Below are 15,881 nucleotides of genomic sequence, written 5' to 3' on the forward strand. Positions count from 1 at the left end.
TTGTCAAGTCCCTTTCCGAATCACTATATTTTATATCGCACAAATATATCTGTTAGAAACTGAAGAAAGTTATTTTACAGGATAAACATAGCTGTCAAAGGATGGCACTTTTTGAATGTCTTGTTTTTAATTCAAAATTCGTTAAAACGGCGGAATTGATACTATTTGATAGCAGACAAAATGGTTTGTTATGGCATAAATTATACACAATGCAATACAGTGGGGGTCTAGAAAAAAAAACTATTTACGCTTTATAGTTGGGAGCGAACTAAAGATAAAACTGAGTGTTTTTGTACTCTCAACTACGGTAGTTTGCTATATTTGCGTGACTACCGTCAAGTCAACTGTGGCTCTGAATGTTGTTCTTAAAGGGTCCAAAGATCGAAAATTTTCTTGATTGTCGCAAGGCAATTGTTAGTGCGTTGAAAACTAAACCAAAACTAATTTTCATGAAAAAACTATACTCGAGTTATAAATGACCAAGGCCTTTTTTTCCAACCATGAATAACAACTTTTACAGAGGCATTGGGTCATGCTATTTTTTTTTTTATATTTATTTAGTTATTTTTTTTATCAACTTCCCTCCTCCCATCTGAACACTAGAAACTCTCCATAGAGATCCACGATAAGAAAAAATACAAAAATATTTTTAAGAGGAGAGGTGGTGGCAAATAAGTTTTATTTTTAGTAGTTTCTTACTATGGCTTTTTTGTACCATGCAGCCTTCAAAGTTACCACCTTTCTTCAATTTACATTTTCTTCACTCTTTCCTTTCTTTCCTTATGATCTTGAATCAGTATTTAAATAATATGTTCATTTTCCCTCGTTTTGTGGCCATGAGCCTTCCATGTAACTGGTCCTTGATTTCTATTTCTGAATAAAACTATTTCATTAAATTTTATTTTAAGACTTTCCTTAGTCACTTATAAAGCCCGTTCGCAGATAGGCTTTAGAACGATAAAACTTTCAAGAACTTTCTTACTATCTTTTGTCAGATTGATCAACGCTAACCCAGAATACCAACAGCTCTTCAGACAGTTTCGTGACGTTGAACTTGCCAATTTGGGTGAGAGTAAAGGATTTGTTGCTCACGTTTTCCGTGTCGTTGCTGCCTTTGACGGGATCATCAAAGAGCTAGATAACAACCCATTCATTGTATCTACCCTTAAAAGACTTGGTGAGCAGCACATTGCTCGTGGTACTGATCTCAGCCATTTCCAGGTAATAAATTTTTAATTTGGCAAAACCTGCCGTATTTTTTGTACTGTCACTCGTTTAATCTTTTTAAATATTTCATTTTAACAATATTTTGAATTAATATTTAAAAACGTCTAAATTCTTTGTTAGCTTCTTGTCTCTATAAAGAAATAATTTAATTAATTTAATGCAATAACAACGAAAGTTTAAATAGTAAAAAAAACGAATACTTCGGCTCCAAGTCCGGGAGCCTTTCTCAGCGGGAAAAAAACTTTAAGGAAAAAGTTTCTTTTCCTTAGTTTTTTTTTTCTTGTTGAAAAAGGCTCCCAGACATGGAGCCGAAATGTAGGGATTATTTTTTTCTCTTGGATTTTTTGTAAATGGAAAAGCAGTGTGGTATAAGAAACTATTTACGCACAGCCTACGGGTTGAATTATTTTAAAATATTTTATGAAAAATTCCAAATTAATATAAAAATAGTAAGAATTAAAATTGCTTTTCAAGCATCCATATTTTCATATATTTCTAGTAAAATCTTTATCTTTATATGTTTGGCAGAGTAATGTTAAAAATGTAATGATTCATAAAGCATGAAAGAAAAATCTTCTATAGGAAAACCTCGCAACACTGATATCAGCCGTTTTCAGATAATAACCGTTGTGTAAAGTTATCATTTTTAGTTTTCAGAACATTAAAAATACACAAAGAGAAATTTCATAATTTGGATAAATCCATTTTACTTGATTTTATGTATATAAAAGGTGTTCAGCATTGTCAAGCCTCTGCGCTACCATTTGCTGTCTGAATTGTGTACAAGAAAATAGGAAGAAGAGTTCTTTAAACTGGATTACTCATTCCATTGTTACTATAAGTGATTCCACTACAAATTCTATTTGAATTACAATAAAATTTGCTACTTCAAAATTAGAGCAAAACCAGTGGAAACACGATATTTAACTGAGAATTTTTCTAAGTTACTCTAAGTTACATTATTGAAAAAACCTGTATTGAATTCACTTTAATTAGATTTTCCCAATTAAATTATTTTTAACTGCAGTATATGAGACAACAATCTTACAGGTACAAACAGCTTTAAAACCCCGAACAGTTATTAGTTTTTGAATTTGCAAAAGTCTACTTGAAACATAATTTAGAGTATATACACCTGGTCCTATTCATTGATCAAAGCGAAAATTTAAATAAAGGCCAGTTCAGGTGAAAAATCCACACAAAAAGTATATAAAATAATGTCCTTTTTTTGTAAAAAAAAATCCATAAGAAAAGCACCAGTAAGCATAAATTATGCTCAAAATTATTAACGATGATTACCTATGTATATGTAATCTGTGATTGATGTTTTTGAAAAAGAAATAGTCTTCTTTGATTCTAAGTTATACATCCATACAAAATAGTATAGTATATAATATATATACCACTGTACGTCTGGTGGGGGACAGTAAATAGCCCCTCGCTCTCAACATGATGTTAATAACGAACAGAAATTTATATTTTTGCCTTTTTTGTATGCTTTATATATTTTACATGATTTTGAGGATTCACCGGTACTGATGCATTATGCGGGCACCGCTATATAGTGTATGTGGAATGTCCAATGTGAAATGCTACAGTCAAACGGGAGAGACAGGTACCCGGTTATAATGGTTTATTTAAAGAATAATAAGAATTACAACTTACAATTATGCGCCCAGAACGCTGTAGTGTCTTTCACAATCGCTGAAAAATAATCTCTGCCTTCAGACTTCACTTCAGATTGTCAATATGCTTCTCATACTAGTATAAAATCATGCTGTGTCCATTTTCGCACTCTTTTGTCTTGGGCAATAACCCCTTATCCTGTAAAAATTCAACTGCCTCTTTTTCTGTCTTTGGCAAATCCCAAATTGTAATTTTAACATTCATATTAGATCAATTCCACTCTAATAGCTGTTTTAGTACTGGGTATCTGTCTCTCCCGTTTGACTGTAGCATCTTCCGTTTGACATTCCACATACAGTATATAGCGGTGCCCGCATAATGCACCAGCACCGATTGACCTTACTTATTAAATCTTTACATTTTAATGAAAGACTAGTACTTTAAAATATATTTTTAAATTTTTGTTTTTTTTTGCACCACCTGATCTTAGATAAAATGTTTCAAACATGGGTTCATTCTACTTTTTTTGCTGTAAGTCATTCTACTTTTTTGTCATTCTACTCTGAATATTTTAAGCACTTTTTCTTGTTTTCCGTTAGAATTTCCGTGTCACTCTTTTGGCATACCTTCGGGAAAATGGCATGACTGGGGCTCAAGAGGCCTCTTGGAATAAGGCATTTGATGCTATCGAAAAATACATTTCTGTCGGTCTTCATTCCTTTGAACGAGTAGACCCCATTACTGGACTATCAGGTCTAGAAAACAATGCCATTCTGAACACATGGGGCAAAGTCCGTGGAAATCTCCAAGAAGTTGGAAAATCTACCTTTGCAAAGTAAGTAACATGAACGATAACCACAAATTACAGAGAAACCAAGAGAGTATAGACTATTCGTAACAAGTCCCGTGACATAAAAACATTTCCATTGTTACAAAATTTCAGGTGATCCATTGAAGTGGTATTCAACTTTTTGTTTTTCTTATTGGTTCGTGGCAAATAGAAGACCCAATCAAATGTTGAAAGGCGGAGCTATTTTATTACCAGAGCTCTCCCTTACTGAAATGGCGTAGGGAGGGAGGGGGGGCAGAGCCCCCCCTAGACCTTCAAATTTACATTAGATATGGCTGAAAAAGCAGATGGTTTGGAAAAAGCAGTTGATAAAACTCCATCACACTATCGACTGTCCGCCCTAGACAATATGCTGCCTACGCCCATGGCAACAGTACATACTTTTAAAACTTAAACGGTTATTCAGTTTTTGGTAGTAGGAGTCACCAAATCAAACAGTTCGTGGTAACAAACTGTAAGTAAGTTGCGACCCGGCTCAATAGCTGCCGAAACTCTAAAAAACGGAATTTCGATACCAATATATATATATATACATATATATATATATATATATATATATATATATATATATATATATATATATATATATATATATATATATATATATATATATATATATATATATATATATATATATATATATATATATATATATATATATATATATATATATATATATATATATATATATATATATATATATATAAAAAAAATCGAACTTTTATGCTGATTTCAAATATATAAATTTCATTAAGTTTAGGTTAAGAGCCTGAGAAGATTATCGTGATTTTCGAAAAAAGGGGAAAACACCCTCTAAAAGTCAAGTGATCTTAATGAAAATAACACCGTCAGCTTCAGTGTATCGGAAAATCCTATTATAGAGGTTTCAACCTCCTATCTGCAAAAATGCGAAATGTATTTTTTTGTAACGGATGCGTGATTATTTGTTTTTTTTTCCAGGGGTAATCGTATCGATTCAGTGGTCTTGGAATATCAGGAGAGGGCTCATTCGAACGGAAATTAAAAGTTCTAATGCCCTTCTAAAGTGACCAAAAAATTGGAGGGCAACTAGGACCCCTCCCCCACCCTTTTTTCCCAAAATCGTCCAATCAAAATTTTAAGACAGCTATTTTGTTTATTATAGTTGAAAGCCCCAATTACTATGCCTTTGGGTATAACATTTCCCCCCACAGCCCCAGGGGAAAGGTCTTTAAGTTATAAAATTTGCCCATTGTTTACGCATAGGCTAGTATTTGTTGTTGGGATGTATGCATACCCTTTTGGGCGGGGGGGGGGACACATTTTCTGGTGGGGGTTTTTCCATGGGGGAATTTTCCATGGGGAGGGAAATTTCCAGGGAGTGAACCTGCCAGGGGAAATTATACACTGGGGGAATTTGCCAGAATTCTTATACAAAATTCTTTTTATATGTATTGCTTTCTCTTTCCCGTCTCAATTTTACGCACGGAGTGATTAAGAGAAATTGTCCGGGGTAAATTTTCACCGGGATTGAATTGTCTAGAGGATATTTCCGTGGAGGTGGCTTTTCCCGTGGAGGTGGGGTCAGATTTCCTGGCATTATTTTAAAAACGATCAGTAATTAAATAAAAAAACAAGTTTTTTCAACTGAAAGTAAGGAGCAACATTAAAACTTAAAACAAATATAAATTATTCCGTATACGAAGGTGGTTGCCTCCTCCTCAACACCTCGCTCTTTACGCTAAAGTTTTTTAGTACTTTTGAAAAAGCGTCTAATGGTTCTAATTAGACGGCCTTTGTGTTTCAGGAGTCATTCTTAAAGAATTGGGACACAATTCAAACTTTAGCGTAAAGAGCGAGGTGTTGAAGAGGGAACAACCCCCTTTATTTACGTAATAATTTCTGTTCGTTTTAAGTTTTAATGTTGCTCCTTACTTTCAGTTAAAAAAAACTTGTTGTTTTATTTAATTTAAGAAAAATAAATTAGGGTGAAAAATCAGCATAAAACAGAATAACAACATAATGCTGGCGGCAAATGGTTTAAGAAAGTGCATGTTTTGACGGAGCACCTGTCTTTGGGAATTAACAGATTGTTAATGTTTGAATTTTTACGGGCGAAAAGCGCTAGTCAAATTTTGAAAAAAAAGTTTTGCTGATTTATTTTTACGGCTAAACGAGGCAAGACTGAGAAAAATGTGATAGTTCACTAAAAACTTCATATTTTTAAAACATAAAAAAATCTTAGAGGTTTTTGGTATGAATAGACGTAAGACGGGCAAAAGTAGCAAAGAATGATTTTGTTTTGATGCCTTTGATACTTTAAGGATTAATGGGATTAACTTAAGAAGCCATGTCACAAAGATAAGCCAATAAAATTAAACACACTTTTTAAAGCACATTAGTCTCTATATTTCTCTTTGGGAAATCTTATATGACCTTTATGGCCCATTTCTATCACTATACCTCGTTAATATGGCATTCTTATATCCCTTCAAAATACTCCAAACGCCTTTTATCATCAGCTGATATTTAAATTGGTGCTAGTAATCAGCATACGAAAAAAATTTGTCTTTAAAATTTAACGGATAAAGTTGGAAAAGTTTCCATGAAAAAAGGAAGTCGGATAGCCGACTTCCTTCGGAAAATGCTGCAAAGATAGGTTTGATATATGTGCTTTAGGGTCTTTAGCCAAATTCCCAACCCTACAGAGGGATAGCCGACTTCCTTCGGAAAATGCTGCAAAGATAGGTTTGATATATGTGCTTTAGGATCTTTAGCCAAATTCCCAACCCTACAGAACTTAGGCCACCCACCCAATGAAGCCTTAAATGAACCGAATGATCTTGAAGCCTTATTATTTTTTTTGGGGGGGGGGGGTATATCTTATCTCATACTATCCTGTTTGTGGTAGTTTTGTTCGTTTTCTTCTGCTCGTCGTTTGTTTAATGTATTTGTTTGCTCTTTTTTTTTAAAGAAATACTGATAAAAACGATCTCTGACACAGAACAGCTCAAAATGCAAATGTTTTATTTGTAATGTTTGATAAGTAATGTCGAAGATAAATGTTTCAGCTTTAAAAAAATACAAACTTATAGATCCTTGCCATACTCCTTTTAGTTTTTTCCTTCTACTTCCATCAGCCCCCGATAAATTCTGTGGAATTTTTATTACAAATTTCTTAGAGGTTTCAGTTGTGACTAGCAACTACTACATTGTGATAACAAAATACACCGTCAAATGTGTTTTCAATTACTTCCGAGTCTCGTATTTTCCTATTTCACAATTGTAACCTTGGGCAATCCTTGAAATTAAAATTGTTAAAAGTTAGAAAAAAACAATCAAAATCACGTCTATAAGATTAAAAAAAAACGTATAATCCTTTTCTAATAAGATAATTTCTATGAAAGAACTAAATGCCAGCTTTACACAAACCGAAGTGATACCTCCTAAGGAATAACCTCCCTAAGAACTACTTCCTACTAAAGAATTAATATTTGTAGACTCTTTGCTGCGCATCCAGAATACCAGCAGATGTTCCGTTTCTTCCAAGGTGTGCAATTGGCTGAACTTGTAGAGTCTCCAAAGTTTGCAGCTCACACTCAGCGTGTGGTGTCTGCCCTTGACCAAACTCTCTTGGCTTTAAACCGACCATCTGATTTCGTATATATGATCAAAGGTAAATATGTCTTTCTTTTGCTGGAGTTGTTTAGAAAAGTACCAGGCACGTACAAAAAGGTAAAGGTACTTGTGCCTAGTCCCCTTACAATCATACCCTTTCTATGACTTTTCTCATGATTCTTTAAACTTTTGAAATTCCATAGCTTTCTATTTCAATTTCCAAATCAAAATTTACTGCTTCTTATGTGTTAAATCAGTATCTGACATCAAAAGAGAAGTATTTATGCGAAGGTATGGACACGTATTATCGAAGATATCTATTATACACTAAACACAAACTCACATATTTCAAGCTAAGCATTTAAACAGGGAAAAAGGAAGGCTTCAAGCCCATCCAACCTTCCAATATTCTTTTGATCCTCTCCAAAATTAATATTGGCGTGGTGTCCAAAAATCTAAGTTTTTAGACCTCTCTTATGGTTTACCGCACTTCATGTTTAACCCTTAAACATTTATTGGAGACAGGGATGGGGAGGGGAAACAGCTGACTTTAAAGATTTCAGCTTGAAATGGGGAGGGGAGACAACTAACTTTCAGGGTTTCAGCTTGAAATGGGAGGGAGACAACTAACTTTAAGGGTTTCAGCTCGAAATATCAACCGAGGAGAGGCAATGATAAACGAATTATGTAAGGCAAAGTGAGGTTTTGCAAATGAGAACTAGAGTGAATTTTATATCTTAAGCAGGAGAAAATCAAACTGTAACGGGGGACCGTTGCTTCTGACAACTCACACTGTAACTTTAACTTTATAGTTTGTTCTGTTGCAAAAATTCATGCAGAGATTATGCACATACATGGAGATAATTTCCTTCGGAGGAGGGGATATACTATAGGAATTGCTCTATATCAGCAGCTCAAATATAAACCAAAACATGAGAAAATTAGTTGAAAGCTTAATTGTTTGGAATTTGGATAAAGAGAACCATGGAGACAACCCTTAGCTTCTCGGTTATGGACAAAACAGAACTTTCTTCTTCGTTCATACTTGTATGTGTTACAACATTTGCTTTGAATTTAGAATTATAAATCCTTTCTATTTGTTTTGAATATTTTTACTTCTAATCTTGTATTTTATTCTATATATTTAAGAGAGCTTTAAGTGAACTACAACCTCCTCTAATCTGCTCATTCTCTTTTAATGCGCCTGTGTTTCCGTCGTGAAGCAAGCTTCACGACGGCTTCTTGTGAAGCAAGAATAGCTTCTTGTGAAGCAAGAATAAGGATATTAGTTAATGATTAAATGGTTAATGAGTTAATGATTAAGAGTTAATGGCTAAAAAGGGGGATTTTACAAATACGAGACTTTTCAAAGATACAGATACATTCAGCTTTTCATAAATGGTCATAAATATTATTTTTTGCATAAAAACAGAATATGTATTACCTATATCTTATTTTCATTATTATTAATTAAGCTTACAGAAAGCCAAAAGGCCTACACATACAGATACTAGTAAAAAGAGAGGAATTAATCAGAGCCCTATAGCAGGCTCATTGCTCCTTTCCCCATAAGAATATTCAAACAGAAGGCAAAACTAAATTTTTGTAGAGGATGGTATTCGTCCCTAACTGGCTGGTTGTATACTCCCCTCCCTAAGGAAAATTCCTAGCTATGTCCATATTTTTACAATAAGCCATATTTTGACATTATCAAAGTCTTATCTTTAAACATGGATTTTTTTTCAGTTTGTCTTTAAAATTTAACGGTTAAAGTTGGAAAAGTTTCCATGAAAAAATAAAAACGCTTTGAGTCTTTTTTCAAACCCAATATTTTAATAACTATGTATTTGGTTTAAGTTTTAAAAGGCAAATACAAAAAAATTTCATTTTCATTTATTTAAAGAATTGGGTTTGGACCATATCAACCGTGGCACTGACAGGAGTCATTTCGAGAACTACCAAGTTGTTTTCGTTGAGTACCTCCAGGAAACTCTTGGAGACAGTGTGGATGAATTCACAGTCAAATCTTTCAATCATGTCTTTGAAGTCATCATCAACTTCTTGAACGAAGGTCTTCGACAGGTAAGAAATACATTTGCTATTTATTTTATTCTACTATTAAGAAATAGTAGCCTTGTTTTTTTTCGTGACTTGCAACGGTAGGCAGACCAAAAAGAAATAGCATTGTTTTTACTCTTGCACAATATTATACCACGCAGTATACTTGTTATTACTGAAGAGTAAGAAATAAGTGAAGCCCTATCTTCAATTTTTGACCGCCTATGGTTACAGAATTCGCTTCTTTTTACGAACCAAAAAAACATATATAAAAAAATATTTCATTGTACCAGCATCGTTCTTTATTTTGGCAGCGCTATTGCGCTGCCTATGACTTGCAGCAACAAAATGATCCACTTTTGTTATTGCTGTTGTTAAAAAGGCACAAAGACATGGGAGCTAGCGGTCATAGATTTTTTTTTCGTTTTTTTTTTTTTTTAGTCCTAGGCACATTTAAAAGATATTTTTACTCTGCCAAAATATTCTTCCAGGTAGTAGAATTTTTTTATTGAAGAGTAAAAAATAACCGACAATTAGAAATCATTTTTATTGTATATTTTTACGGAATAATTGTCGCTTATTTTAAAAATAAGCGACAATTAGCGACAAATAAGCGACGATATAAGAGAAAATAAGAGAAAATAAGCGACAAAATAATTGTCGCTTACTTTAAAAAATAAGCGACAATTAGCAATCATAGTTCTTGTATCTTTTTACGAAATAATTGTCGCTTATTTTAAAAAATAAGCGAAAATTAGCGACAAATAAGCGACGATATAAGAGAAAATAAGCGATATAAGAGAAAATAAGCGACAATTAGCAGTCATAGTTCTTGTATCTTTTGCAGCACCAAGCCTACATACGGATCACTGTTTATTTTTACTCAACTAAACTATTCTATCAAGTAATAATAGTTTTATTAAAAAAAGAGAAAAGAAGTGAGTTTTTTTTTGAATGGGTTGCACTGCAAAACGATCAGCCCTGCTCTTCCTTGATTTCTAAAAATAAAACTTAAGTATTTTTACTGTTTTAAAGGCAAACATTGTGGATCCAGTTACACACCTTACTGGCCGTCAAAAGGAAGCCATCAAGGCTTCATGGTCTGTTGCCCGTACAGATCTCCGCTTCCTCGGCCAGGAGCTCTTCATGAGGATGTTCAACGTTCACCCAGAATACCAATCATTGTTTGTCAACAAAGGTTTCGCTGATGTTCCTCTCGTTAACCTCCGTGAAGACGAGCGCTTCATCTCTCATATGGCCAACGTTCTTAGCGGATTCGACACCCTTCTTCAGAATCTTGATGATACTTCTTACTTTGTGTATGCTCTTCGTAATCTTGGTGATGCTCACATTAAGCGTAAAACTGGAACTGAGCACTTCAGGTAAGCAGAATAGGTTAGGGGTGGGCAATATTATAGTCACCAGGGGCTCCTGATGTGCTTGTTTATAAAATCAAAAGTAAACTCGACTACAGTGCCAGATATGTATCCTGCTCTTAATTTATTGATCTGAGCAATGTTCAACTTTCAAGCATAAATCTTTAATCCATTAATCAGAGTGAATATTTATGGCATAAATTTTTTAAATTATAAAAGATGGAAACTTGGAGTTTTCCTCTCTGTAAGATGAATCTGGGAAAAGATTCATAAATATAGAAGCAGTAGGTAATAGTTGGGAACAAATTAGTGTCGATTCAAACTTTTAAATATATAATAAATACTGAAGATTATTTTTATGAACAATTACGAACAGTGGACAATATGGCTAATAATGGACAATTAATTTACTGTATTTTTCTATAGTCCATGTAAAAATTTTGATGTTTTTATTAGTCTATTCTGTCCCCGAAACGTCTTGATCCCAAACATAAATGAAATTAAGCTATTCTTCTCACTACCCCTAATGATTAAATATTTGTTCAGTCTAAATATTTTGGCTATGGGTAGATCCTAATTGTCTCATTAGTTTCATAGTTTCATATTTTCTTTTTGTTTGAGTGTCTTCTGAACGACTTCTTCCACTTTTGTACGGGATTGTTACGTCTCTTAGAATAGCCGATGGTTCACTATTCCCATCCGGTCTACTTTAATAATTAATTTGCAAGCTATCTAGTTAGGGATGAACGGCCAGACCGTCTAAAAAACAGTATAAATATATTAATATCTGCACTATAGTCTATATATCTATACTGTGGTCTAGAACAGTTAGGCCGTAAATGTTAGTTTTTTTTTAGCCACTTCATACCCTTTTTTGTATTAAACAGAAGCTGTTGCAAGCTTTTTTTTCTACCTAACCTACATACGTATCCATTCAATTTATGGTCTTTGCTGAGGGAAATGCATAGCACGCTGAGTTCAGTATTCAAAATATTTCGTAAATTTTACAGCTGTAATCTCCCCTCCCCCCAAAAACAACCTTGGTGCAACCATGCACGAAGAGTTACTTTACGATGAAATAAAAATTATTTTATTAAAAATTAATTAAATTAAATATTTTATTTGCAGAAGCTTCGAAGCAATCCTAATTCCCTACCTCCAAGAGTCTCAAGGGCTTGATGCAGCTGGAGTTGAAGCATGGAAAAAATTCTTCGATGTTTCCATTGGTGTCATTGCGCAAGGCCTCAAGGTATGCTGTCCTTTGTAAAGTGCTGACTGAAAATTAAAATAATTGAAGTATTTTTCTTGATTATCTGTTCTGTCGATACCAACACTACAGAAGACAAGACAAAGAGCAAAAAAAAGGAAAAACAGTGTTACGGGTTAGCGAAACAAAAAAAAATATATATATATAATATAACTTCATTATTTTCTTGCCAAAACGCAAATGATATCTGCGTCTAATGACAATAGATTTTTTTTTATTCTTCGTAAATAAAAAAGTATCATCTTTACTCCTATAATCGTTACCAAGCGTTTTTCGTAATTTTTTATCTTTATCGAGCAGCTCGTAACGAACTGCAAGTTAAGAACGGTATGTGTCTATAGTAACCGAAACACTAAAAATAGAATTGAAAAAAAAATAGAATTAATGATCCTTAAGGGTCTTCTATTAGCATTGATTTCAAGTATATAAAGTCCATTAAATTTAAAATTACTCATGATAAGCTATAAGCCTTAGAAAACTCATATAATTAATGAAAAAAAAAACGGGCTCCCTAAACAGGGTGAGATATTGGTGCAAATTGCAGCAACTCAGCGTGCCCAAGAACCCCAATGCTGAGATTTCAAACTACTTTGTGCAAAAACATGAATTTTGCCATTTTCCTCGAGAACTTGAACAATAAGGGGTGCGTTTACTTACTTGTTTGTTTGTCTTGTTTTCCATGAGGTAATCGCATACAAGTAATGGATGTAGAACAACGAGATATGTTCTACGAGAACTTCTTGTTCGGGCAACAGGTAGTGGTCCGAGCACGGCCAAAATAATATCGAGTGAAAATTTTGAAATGGTCACTAAGTTTACAGTTATTGAAAGAATATATATACAGTCTATGAGTTTCCGGCATTGCCACAGCTAAGTACCAATTTTTAGCATTTTGTTGCGTAAAACAGAAATTTTGGCCTTAACCGAACCAGATGGTATCGAGCCATGCTCTTGATTGTCAGAACTATCAAAAGATATTCAAACTTCCTCCCAGTTTCAGAGGTAATGCTGCCTCATGCTTCCGCATTCGTCTTTAAACATTTACACAGTCCAAACAATATGAAGTGCTTGAAAATATCATTTAGGATCGCATTAATTCAAAACAGTTTTTAGGGTAGGGTTATCCGTTATTTTTTTTTTGTTGTGGGTGGTGCATGATACCTGAAAATTGAGGAGATTCCTTAAAATAAATACGGAGTATGTATAAAATTGAAGGGCATAGTATGCTAATCTTTATGCAAATCTGTTCATATTGGTAAAATATTCATTTATTGATTATTCTATATCATTTTGTTTGTTAGAGTGTGGGATTGAGAGGGTTATATCTGGAGAGCACTAATTCATGAAAATGTAAGGAGATACACGGATTTATTTTTATTTCTTTTAAAATGAAAATTCTTCAAAACTGGATTTTTCAAGATCTATGGGGGGTCATTACACCTGCATCCGACCCTCACCCCTTTCCCTAATTGGTTTGCTAGCGACAACTCTCCTTATATACAAGATAATTTCTGTGTGTTTTGAGATGTAATGTAGCTCTTTACTTTCATTTGTAAAATTATTTTTTTATCCTGGCACTCCCGGTCATAGAGCCTGTGTGATGTTAAATGTGCTGTTATTATTTGTTGACTATATATGAAAATCTATCAATTTATCTATCTATGTTCAACACGTTAAGAACCAGTCAACTGCAGTAGTCTAGTAGCTATAATTACTATTCATCAACAATTCATCATGTTTCATTTTTTGCTGTTCTCTTTTTTCCTTCCTGAAGGGTAAAACTCCTAACATATATTAATTTGTAGGTTGCTACATCAGAAGAGGCTGATCCAGTCACCGGACTTACTGTCAAAGCCGTTGTTTCCCTTCGTAAGGCTTTTGCAGGTATTGCCCCACGCAATGTTGAAATCGGCAAGCGTGTTTTCGCCAAGTAAGGGTCTCATATGTTTCATTACCAAAAAAATCCTAGCTATTGTATTACCAATAATATGCCAATGTTTAGAAATGATTTATAGCCTATTCCTTAGACCGTTGCATTTTGATTTTTCTATCGAATTTTTAATTACTCATAATATATAGCAGTCTCATTCCACCCTCCCCCTCTTCCCCGTCTATCGTGAAATGAGCAATCACAGAGTTATTTAGAAAATCCTGGCCAACACCCCCTGGATTGACCAACCCTGGATTACCAACTCTGGATTAAGATGTTGCTCAGACTTTTATAGTAAACAATGATCTAAATTCACTTAAAGATATTTTCCTTTTTTCAATGATTTTTATCAAATTTTCAGGTTGTTTTTCAACTTAAAAAACGCAAAACAAATTCTAAAAATACTATTCGGTAAAGAGATAATACTGAACCTCAGTCATCGAATAACGGCAAAATTGCCGTTATAAGCTGAAACGTTAAAACCATAGGGCTGCAGACAATTAACAGACTAGTGGTGGTTCTGACTTCTCTTGCGTACTGGGGAAAATCTTGATCAGCCCCCCCCTTGTTTCCTAAAACTTTTAAGATCAAATTTTAACAATATTTCAATTTATTTATTTGGTGTGCTGGATTTGGGATCCTTTGTCCGAGAGGACGAGGGTTCGAATCCTAGTGTATCCAATTATTTGGTTTGGGAGAGGGTCAGTGGTGTGGCTCTGTAAGCTCAGCCAGAGTCGACCCAGTTTTAAATGGGTACCAGGAGAAATCTGAGGAAGGTAAACAGGAATGGTGTACGAAAGCACAGGATGGTTGACTCCCAACCCCCATTGCACTTCCTGGCTGAAGGGCCAAGAAACAGAGATCAGCACCGGCAGTAGGGACTGTATAGTCCAATGCCATATTCTTTACCTTTTTTTTTACTTTTATTTACAAAATTCCTATTTATTTAAATCTGACTTTTCTTAATTTTATCTTCTGCAAAATTTTTAATTATCTGGACATCCTGTAAAATGCGAACAGGTACTAATACAAAATATCAGGAAAAAAAAACCTTAATATCAACTAAATTCAGTCTACTTACTTTTATTTTTCAAGAAATGGCGGTGAAAATATGGGAAGAATGGAAATTCTAAAAAACATTAATATCAACTAAATTCAGTCTACTTAATTTTATTTTCAAGAAAGGGCGGTCAAATATGGGAAGAATGGAAATTTCTAATTCAACTTGCTTATACATGCTGCCAACTACGCTCTCTACTTTATTTAATAAATCTCAAAAATTAAAAAATGATAATAACCGTTAGATTATTTATTCAAAATGTTGTGCCCCTAAAACTTCTGCACTCTGGGCAAGTGACCCGTCTGTCCCTCCCCCCGTAAAGCTGCCTCTGCATATTAAAAGTTGTACAGATAACATAAACTTTAAGGCATTTGTGCTTCTCCCTCGAGTCCTTGAGCTAATACTACTTGTTTTACTTAGATTGTTTACTACCCACCCAGAGTACAAAAATCTATTCAAGAAATTTGAGCAATATTCCGTCGAAGAGTTGCCTTCTACCGATGCTTTTGACTACCATATCTCATTGGTCATGAATCAGTTTAGTGCCATAGGCAAGGTCATTGATGACAATGTCTCTTTTGTCTACTTGTTAAAGAAACTCGGAAGAGAACATATTAGACGGGGTCTTTCCAGGAAGCAGTTCGATGTAAGTTTTTTTTTGTATTTTCAATGCACAATTACACTTTTAGAAAAGTAAACGCAAAGGAAGAAAAACTTAAAAATGGTCAATTTGGGCATGGATGCCGAAAAATAGAGTATATTTGGATATATTCAATGTAAATTATGAATCATGTTCATTATCTTAGACCGTAGGTTTAGAAGCATTGTACAAAAAGAAAAAAAAAACTAAAAATGAAAACACTTGAAAGTTTTTTTTTTTTAAATGCGCC

The 15,881-nt window shown here is 33.9% G+C and overlaps 1 protein-coding gene across 1 annotated transcript in view; it reads left to right on the forward strand.

Annotated features, from left to right (window-relative positions):
- The window catches only part of LOC148955721 (uncharacterized), a 49,157-nt gene that overhangs the window by 12,700 nt on the left and 20,576 nt on the right, over positions 1 to 15,881 (forward strand). The window contains exons 5-12 of the mRNA XM_089103663.1: positions 996 to 1,221; positions 3,453 to 3,688; positions 7,183 to 7,358; positions 9,204 to 9,382; positions 10,394 to 10,740; positions 11,863 to 11,983; positions 13,807 to 13,931; positions 15,412 to 15,637. Coding sequence (XP_088959789.1) covers positions 996 to 1,221; positions 3,453 to 3,688; positions 7,183 to 7,358; positions 9,204 to 9,382; positions 10,394 to 10,740; positions 11,863 to 11,983; positions 13,807 to 13,931; positions 15,412 to 15,637 — 1,636 coding nt within the window. The remainder of the gene's footprint in view (positions 1 to 995; positions 1,222 to 3,452; positions 3,689 to 7,182; positions 7,359 to 9,203; positions 9,383 to 10,393; positions 10,741 to 11,862; positions 11,984 to 13,806; positions 13,932 to 15,411; positions 15,638 to 15,881) is intronic.

Source organism: Artemia sp. Qi Xiang Cuo, chromosome 2 (genome assembly GCF_049724085.1).
Source record: "Artemia sp. Qi Xiang Cuo chromosome 2, ASM4972408v1, whole genome shotgun sequence".
Taxonomy (NCBI): Eukaryota; Metazoa; Arthropoda; class Branchiopoda; order Anostraca; family Artemiidae; genus Artemia; species Artemia sp. Qi Xiang Cuo.